Source organism: Bombus impatiens, unplaced genomic scaffold, assembly GCF_000188095.3.
Source record: "Bombus impatiens unplaced genomic scaffold, BIMP_2.2 scf_1142, whole genome shotgun sequence".
NCBI lineage: Eukaryota > Metazoa > Arthropoda > Insecta > Hymenoptera > Apidae > Bombus > Bombus impatiens.
The window spans coordinates 1-9,633 of NT_177561.1; the positions used below are offsets into that span (position 1 = coordinate 1).

The following is a 9,633-nucleotide window of genomic DNA, read 5'->3' on the forward strand; positions in this document are numbered from 1 at the left end:
AGTACTAACTTGCTTTATCGACGATTAAATAAAAACTTGGCGACTCGCCCTGCTGACGTCGAAGTCCTCTATACTGAGCAGCATACTTGCGGACTTAAGTGCATCATTATCAACAAGATCGGTCATGTATAGGCTGTTTGCATTGTGATTACCCATTGCGCTCGATGCGGCACTGCTGTACGCGCTGGAGGTGTTTTGCACAGATACAACGTCGGTAGTCCTTTGAACGAGCCTTTTGTTTGTCATGCTCGACGTATCTGCTTCCGAGGACACGTCGAATCTGATGTCACTGAAATCAATGAAAGCGTACTTATAAAGTTTGCTTGAAAAATCAATAATCACACTGTTCAATCAAACACTGAAAAGCCATTCTATCGTATACATCGAGTTTCTCCCCGTGTTCAACTTACTAAAACACTGAAAAACCATTCTATCGTATACATTGAGTTTCTCCCCGTGTTCAACTTACTAATTTAATCAACTCTTATATTAATATATACCGATTAAAAGATAAATAATTGATTAAATAAAACACACGTAATTATTTAATATTTGTCTTAATACATAATATTCAAATATATGCACATTTGCAGCATTATTATATATTTTATTATATGAATATAACGATATATGAGTATATTTTATAAAACTTTATCATTTTCAGTTTTTGTTTGTACAAAATAACGCGTTTAATTTCTTTTTTAATTTTCCAGATTATCCTCGTTTATATTTTCCATAAAAGACAAAATGTAGTCGGTTGACAAATTCCAACGCGTACCGCATTATATTCTTTGCTATATCATATGCTGTAATAATTTTCCAGAGTTTAGAGCACGACATCTAGAGAATTTCAAATTTCAAAGATAACCTACATACCAAGAATAATCAACAGTCCGTTTATAATAACTCGTGTATGTTTAAAACTATTAAATACAGAGCCAAAATTTTGCTTCCATTCTCGTTAAAATTAAGTGCATAGCGAAACAGAGTGTTGGGATGTTTCACTTGATTACTTTACTTGAAACGAATTGAGGATAATCTAACAAATTCACAATATAAAGTTCTACATCGCCCAGTCGCAATGAAAGAATCAACCTCTTTAACTGAAAGTTCTTCAGCGTAAACAAGAGAACTTATTTTCATTTTAGAAGCAACTGCTCGCTCACATAGTTAATATTAAAATTAAATTTAATTAAGAAAACAAACGCGTAACATAAGAGATGAAGTAAGATTCAAGGAAAGGAACATCTTCATACTCACTTCAAATAGTTATTTTCCGCAGGTTGTTCGTGATTCTTCCTGGAAATCGTGTTTTTACGGGAAGTAGCTTAAGAGAGGACCAGCTCGATCGTATCGGACAAGCTCTGCAGCATCTTCAGAGCGTCTTCATTCCGCAAATGCAATAAATTCTGCCCATTTATCACCACGATGCGATCGCCTGCGGCCAATAAATTTCTCCGAATTAGTGCAACCCCGGTAAACAATGGCTCTTCAAGCTTACCTTTGTTCACGTTTCCGGCCATATCGGCCGATCCTCTTACCGATACCGCTTGGATATAGACGCCACCATCGTTACCCTCTGTCACTTACAACCATATACTGCCACCGTAGCCCCTTTCCAAGTTAATCGTCTGCAGGATTCGTTCCTCGGCAAACGACAACTCTTTAAGACGCGCTGCTAAGGAAGCGGACATCGACTTGTCCTCCAGCACACGGAACGTCTCGTCATCTGTACGGATGTCAGCGTCTGTTGGAAATAAATATCATAGAAAATCTAAATTTACAAATCATATAATCCTTGCATGATGATGAAATGCATCATGTTCGAAGAGATATTTTTATATTGAAATTAATATGTTTGCAGAATTCTTTAATTTCTTGAGATATAGGATTAAGAAGATAAAATATCTTATGTTGTATATGTTATCTGATTTAGTGAATTACATAACGCGATTGATTTCAAGAAATGCAATTAAATATAAAAATAATATATAGTACGATGATGATACAATATGTATCGATAACATAGCGTTGTATTAAAAATTTGTTAATTGTTGTATACGTTTAAATATAGGTTCGAGTGATAATTGTTAACACTTAAAAAATCTAGTCGATGTAGAAATGTTACTAACTGAGCACGTATGTTTCCGGTAGGGGAGATAACGTTGATCGTGTGGACAATGACTGAATCGAAGACTCCGTGTCTGATTTTAATGATAGCGACTCCATATTATCGATAAGGGCGGTGTCTTTCTGCACGAGGCTACTGTAGATCGCTCGTGTTTCCATTTTTACCCCTAGACGGGACGTCAGGCTAGCTGTACATGTACTGTGGAGATGCATCGACATCTGGTAATCATCTTACTCGGAGAATAGGATCTGCGTATGGCGAGCCACGGGACAGAAACCGTTGGAGTGTTTATTGTCGAGTGCCGCTACAACTATTTCTTTTTAAGAAGAGCTATACTATTACTCCATACCCTTGTTAGGCAAAACATTCATCCCTTGGCCGCGGCTACGTCCGGCGACTGGTTGTCACCTCGAGGCCAAGCTCATTATCACAAATCTCGAACAATTATAATTGAGTTAAGTTATAGAGGCTAAAATATTGGGGGTTTTCCGAAGAATTCCAAAGAAAGGCCCCGGTGTCCTTTCATCTCCGACATATATATTGCGAAAATGTTGATCTTTAAACAAATTCCCATCTTCTTTAATTTTCCCCCGAATTTTTATTTTCGCTAATTATTTTCTAAATATTCGGCTGAAAAAACTATGATATATTGAAGTAGAGGCTCCGATAAGTATCTCAGAATCTTTCCAAATACTTTGAAAGCCAAAACAGTAATTCAAATTTCATAGATAGAACCTTTTTTTTGTGGAGAAATCCTCATGGACACTCCGCTGTTCTAATAATCGCGTAACAGCAGACTAGTGTCGGACTCCTACCGACTAAAACTCCACGATGACCATCCTACGCGTATGACAGGAGTGCTCTTATGAATTAACTTCTGTTGCACCCCCTTCCCGCGTCCTCTTGTTGGAGCCAGTCCTAATAATTCCTGAGTATTGAATTTGACCTTAGGGGGGAGCATTGCCCCTAGCGCTATCGCTCCTTCTAGTCGTGGTCCGTTGGGACGGCGATGGAGCGACTCTCGGTCGCCTGACCGCCATCCTCCTCCATCGTCTTATCCTACAAGGGTGAGAGCTTTTCTTTCTCTCCTTTTCTGCTCGCTCTTTCGCGAGCATAACTCGCTCGCAGAAGAGGCGGAGGGCCTCGTATTCCTGTGACCCTCTCAACATCGCTTCTACAATCGCTGAGGGGGTCAATCCTCTTCCTATGGCGTGTCGCAGAGTGTAGCGGGGCAGCTTCCACGCCGGACAGAGCTCCAGCGTGTGCTGCGCTGTGTCCCTGCCCTCTCCGCAGTGGTGACAAATGTCTGTCGTCTCCCGTCCGATTTTTCTCAGGTGAACGGGAGGCCGCGGCGGCTTCTCCATGTCTCCCGGTTTGGGAGGACCACCTCCGCGCCTCGATGTTTACCTCCCTCGTTGATCAGCTGGGAGCACCACGGGTCCCACGTGTCTTCCTCGGCAGGTCCTAGGTCGTTTGGAGCCGCCTGCTCGATCAAATCTCCCGGATCCCATACTCTCCAGCGGGCGTATCTCCTTTTGAGCGCTATTGCCCGAAACTCCCACGGGGAGGACGCGGCTAGGGCGGTCGCCGACGCGTGAGACACCGTCCGGTATCCCCTAATGATTCTGATGGCGGTTACCCTGTGCATCCTCCTGAGGAGCAGGATGCTGCGACGACTCATCATCAGATCGTCCGCCCATACCGGGGCCCCGTACATCACTCGGGACCGAACGACGCCCTCGTATAATCGACGCACCACAACTCCCGCCCCGCCGATGCTCGGCAGCAGACCGCACAAGGCATTGGCAGCCGCCGACACCTTGGGAATCAGGGAGTCGAAGTGCGACTCGAACGTCCACTGGCTGCCGATGACGACACCCAGCTATTTCATCTGCTTCATAGATAGAACCTACGTTGAAGTTTCTACGGAGAAAGACTCTGTTTTCAAATTACTCGATATTAACAATAAAGCGCGATGACAAAATTACAATTCATTTTTAAGTCGTTTATCTTCGTAGTTAAAATTATTATTTTTTCCTTTTCAAAATTACGTAAGAATATTCGAAGAATAAATCCATGAAAGGAACATTTAGAATATTCGTAGAATTCATGAATTTTTAATCTTCTTAAAAAGTTTACCGTTTATAGGATGGACAGAAGTATAAATTCAGTTACAGAAAACCGTTGATTTATAAACCGTTTGCATTACAGTTGTTCTTATTCTCATAATAATCTCGTACTAAATTCTTATTTTCGTGCTGCCGGCTTAATGTCACCTCTCGGTCGAATATTATTTGTTATTTTGATATACAGCGTAATCTCGATTATACATTGCGTACATACATCATCCGAACGTTCTGTCATCAGAATATTGTATAATTCTCTATAGTGTATTTCATATACGTATATACGTATATACCTATATACATGTTTAATCCACGTAGTATTTATTTCCCCCTATCAAAATTGTCGACGACAACAATTGTCGAAATAAAATCTCGTCTCAACATTTCAGTACTGTATTTACATTCGAAACGTTTCAAACAATAATGACGTCAAGACGAAAACCGTTATATTTGACAATTACTGATAAATACACCGGTATATTTGCCAATTGTCGATAAATACAGAATCACTACGATGAGAGGTAAAGGCAAAATTCGACAAACCATAATGGAAAAGTACGGTATTCCAAAATCCACATTGATCAATATATGTATAAAAAGCGAAGTGATTTCAAATCAATGCGGGATCCTCATGGGTTTCACACGGAAACGTTCGGAAATAGAGAGAGCTATTTACCACTGGTACTTACGATGTAAGGAAAGAAAGGTAAAAATGACAGGAGTAGACATACAGAATGAAGCTCGAGAAATTAATCATAAATTAAACGGACATCCTAATTTTAAAGCCAGTTCCACTTGGTTGCGAAACTTTAAAGAACGTTACTGTATTACTACTAAGGATATAAGGGAATATTTTGAACCCGCAATTCCATTCATTGAAGGGCACAACTTTAAAGCTGATTTTAACAGATTACTGGAAGAAGGTGGGTTCACATTGAAGAACGTTTACAATGTCGCTTACACAATAGTAATGTGGAAAGCAGTATCAGATGAAACTTGTATTTTGAACCATGCGAAATCGACAAGAAACTTAAAAATGTGCGATGGTTACGTTACTGCACTTTTTTGTGCAAATGCTACCGGATGTCACAAGTTGCCGGTACTAATAATCGGTAACGTTCCGGAAACTCATAGTTTATACAAATTCAAAACAGAAGCCTTCACAACTATCTATATATCAAACACCAGTGCTTGCATGGACAGTACCATTTTCAAACAATGGTACAAAGAGCATTTTTTAAAATCAATCGAAGGAAGACAACGGGAGAACGGGTACGAGGGCAAATATTTGTTGTTACTAGATAATACTACGTTGCTTCACGATATCAATGATATTAATAATATAGACCCATTAGTAGAAGTTACGTCTCCTCCACCTAACGTATCACCACACAATCAACCAATGAATTGTGGTGTAATCACATGTTTCAAGCGAAAGTACCGAATAGAATTACTGAAAGCAATAAAGCCATTATCTATCTACAATACGGAGGTAGAAGTGATAGACCTCCATAAAGAATTAAGCATATGGGATTGCTGCCGCATTGTACATGATGCTTGGTCACATGTCGAAGATTCAATACTGATAAGCTCGTGGCACAGCCTTTTGTATTCTATGGACACGTGGTATATAGAATTTGTAGAAAAAGACGATATTGACGCATATAAAACAGTTGAATTTCTGCATAAATTACCTGGATGCGAACAGTGCCAGAAAATCAATGTGTTGCATTGGTTTTATATTGATACCGAATATGATGTAATCCACAAGGTATGTGCCGATGAAGTTGTTCGAGAATTTGAAAAAAATACTCTGGGTCCAGTGAGCATAGGTGAAGCTGGATCTACTCGTGCGAAGCTCTCGAGAAGGAGCTAACGTGGTTTGAAACACAAAATGAAAGTAACTCGGTGGAATTGCTTCTATTAAAACGCGTATATTAAGAAATTTGTTGAGAAATATAATATGATTTAGCGATAAAAAATTGTGAAACCCGTATGATTTTATGTAGCGTTCAATTGTTTGCTTGTACCATTTGGTTTGAAGTACAGAAAAAGCTGTTGTTCTATCATTCAAACACATTTATCATTATTAGTTCCAATAATCAAGATTCTACTATATATGGAAGGCAAGGAAAGGCGCGCAATGTTATTCTTGTATTTACGTTCTCTTTGAACTTTATACTTTGAATTTGGCAAATTAGAGTTAAAGTAATTGTTAAATTAAATGTTTACTGGAAATATAGAGATGGATCGATGAATGTATTAAACAAGTATATTGTCGCACAAATAAATGATGATGACTTTAAAATCATATTTAAAAAATGTCTTCTAGAAAAACATTATCTACCAAATAGTATAACCTTGCCTGCGTAGTTATTTTCATAATATTAATAACGAAGTTATTTAGATGCCCCGATTTATGTATCCCATTCTGTATATCAGCGGATATTTATCAGTGCGAGTACCTACCAAAGCCGGTAGATACGCGGCTAATCAATGCAAAACTTGAATTGGAACTAAATTTATATTGCTAAAATTATATGATATAGAAACATATACATTCACACAAATGGGCTTCTTTTTCTCTTCCTTCTTTCTCGCATTCTTTGTAATTGGTCTTGTTAAACGAAAAGGGACTTATAATTGTAAGTAATTAACTAAATGTAATTATTAAGAATGGCGACCTCGACGATGTATATGACTTTGAAGTACGTTAAGGAAAGTAAAAGTCAAAAGAAACTAATAACTATTATTCCGAGGATTTACGATTTACTGAATATACGCTATTAAATAAGCAATAGCGTTGGACTATATCATTAAACGTAAATGTTGATACAGTTACTCCTTAACATATGTCTCTAAAATATTTATATCTGTTTAAAAGAAAGTAGTAGGGCTAATATTTCTTCATAAGGAACTACATCAATCAATGCATCGAAAGATATAATCTTATTTTGAAAAATGTATATAATCTTCTTCGTATCTCAACACCCATATCTGTCTATATTCTGCCTACATCGTACTATATCACTCTAGATCTCCCTTATATGTTTTTGAACACAATTTTCTTCTTCAGTGTTCCAGGCCGAAATTATTCGTCCAAGTTAACCGTGTCAGTTAAAAGTATTTACAATTATGTGCAATAAATACCAAGAAGGTAACAATTCTATTTACATTTCTAAATTTGTAAAAGTATTAATCGCGAAATATTGGTTGATAAATCTGTATTTGAGAACCAGGTCCATATTTGCAGAAATTTAGTTATATGTACTCAAACTTCTTTATCAGATTATTACATCAGAATAATACATATTAAATGATAAATATTTAATATATACAGCTTCATGCTCAATGTTATCGTATATAAATAATCTGTATAATCATCATAATCATTCATTGTTAGAAATTGTAAAAGAAAAACTCTTTGTTACATTTAAAACTAAACTTACCAGTGTTGGTTAGATTGACTGATTTCAAGCTTTTGCACAAATTTAACCATATTTAAACGTTATCATATCGCTTTATAATTTCAGAATTTACCTAAAACATGCATACAATATATTTTCCGTATTTACTTTTAGTTTGTTTTTTTTTCTTTTCTAACAATGTTCGACCGTTCGCCGAGAGACGTAATCGCGAGGAAGCGCGCCAACGGGAATCGTAAATTCCCGTTACGATTAGATAATCGGCGCCACGAAATGATCGATCCGTTATTTCGTTTAGGATAATAGAGGTGGTTGAACTGATTATAACACTGAAATAACAGATTACAATATACACTATATTCAACAAGTTTATGGACATAGACAGTTACGCTCGGTGTGTATAGATATAAGTTAAACAGGTGACTGATCTAAGACTGATAAACCAGCCAAGACATTGACTGGTTAACGCATGAAAAACCAGTCAAGGGATGTTGACTGATCTAAAGATGGAAAACCAGCGAAATTCGGTGACGATGCTGACGCAGAGTTACTGGATGTTGGTCGTCCCATCACTGGTCACTTGCGGGTAGAAATACCGCGAAAAATGGGAAAACCCACGTTTCTTCACTGATGGAGCAATAACCATAAGGAACGTCTCGACTTGAATATATTTTAATACTATTAAGGGCCCTAACGGTAAAATACAAATGCTTAGTTTTATTACAGTTCCTTAGGATTATTGCGGTCCGACTAATTATATTTGCACAGCTAGTGGTCGCCTCCACCGAGGGATGGATTCCGGGTTACACGCAGAGTCACCGGACGTAACTCCGGTGGGCACGCAGCAGGTGATAGTAGTGGTGCCAGCTGCATATTTTCCCAAAGATAATCCTAATTTAAATATAAGAACGGGTCTGACCATAACCACGGCAAGAATTCTTCCTAGGATTAAGAAATGCTATAGATGTCATCTAATAGAGCATTCAACGAGTCAGTGTAAAGCGATCAGACCTGGCAAGGAAATATGCAGAAGATGTGCTGCGCGATGTGTAGCACCCGCAAACTAAACAACACAAGGTAGAAGATGTGGAAGTAAAGACAACAATATGTCAAACTGCAACAACGAGGCATGCTGCGCGATGTGCAGCACCCGTAAACTAAGCAACACAAGGCATGTCACAGGCTCATTGGCGTGCCCTACGTACAGATTGACTTTGAAACAGGGTTAAAATTAAGATCTTGCAGACTAACCTGAATAGGTGCAAACTAGTACAAGACTTAATGTACCAGTACGCTTGCGAGTACCGAGTAGATGCGGTTGTCATCTCAGAATCGTATAGGCAGTAAGCGTACTGCTTTAACGATGCGAAAAATGACGCCTCCATTTGGATTACACTGTTCAATGGCAGGTTTCTTAAGGAAGATACATTAATTAATAAGAATGGAATAGTGGTCCTGGTAATTAACGATTGCTTCCCCATAAGTGGGAATTGTTCGCTCAACATCAACAAAAATGAGTTTAATAAATACGTTAATAAATAATCTGAGGAAAGACAATAGGAAACATCATAAAATCATTATGGCGGGAGATTTTAATGCAAAAACGATGGCTTGTGGAGGAAATAACACAGACAAGAGGGGCATAACATTAATGGAAGTGTTATGCAAGCATGGTCTGTTTCCAATTAGACTGAGACAAAAATACACATACATTAGGAATGGGAGAACTAGTTGCTCGGATGTAATCAGTGGAGATAATCAAAACGACTAATATACACGAAAATAATAGTCTTAAAAAATTATTCAACCTTTGGCTATTACTATATTTTACACAACTTCAAAACGAAAGTAAATAGCAGCAAATCTAATTATTTTAAATTTTCTGTATTTTCGCACGTTCGCTCCTTCAATGTAGCTCCTCAATGTATAATATTCCAAAATTTATTGGATG

General features: G+C 38.0%; 1 protein-coding gene and 1 long non-coding RNA gene across 2 annotated transcripts; one reads left to right on the plus strand and one right to left on the minus strand.

Annotated features, from left to right (window-relative positions):
- Window positions 1–8: 8 nt before the first annotated feature.
- LOC117152335 lies at window positions 9–1,458 on the minus strand. The gene is made up of 2 exons (XR_004462685.1): window positions 1,261–1,458; window positions 9–289 (listed from the first exon to the last, which is right to left on the minus strand). It is a non-coding gene; the product is annotated as an uncharacterized LOC117152335 (long non-coding RNA).
- Window positions 1,459–4,353: 2,895 nt separating this feature from the next.
- Window positions 4,354–6,827, plus strand: LOC105681525 (jerky protein homolog-like). Its single transcript, XM_012391726.3, has 2 exons — window positions 4,354–4,736; window positions 4,768–6,827. Exons 1-2 carry the CDS (start codon window positions 4,681–4,683, stop codon window positions 6,131–6,133), a joined length of 1,422 nt encoding a protein of 473 aa, XP_012247149.1. The 5' UTR covers window positions 4,354–4,680; the 3' UTR covers window positions 6,134–6,827.
- Window positions 6,828–9,633: the final 2,806 nt, after the last annotated feature.

Excerpts from the sequence above, each read along its gene's own strand:
- LOC105681525 (XM_012391726.3), top strand. The coding sequence starts at position 4,681 with ATGACGTCAAGACGAAAACCGTTATATTTGACAATTACTGATAAATAC. Across the intron at positions 4,737-4,767 it reads ACTGATAAATACACCGGTAT|TACGATGAGAGGTAAAGGCA; the intron begins ATTTGCCAATTG and ends ATACAGAATCAC.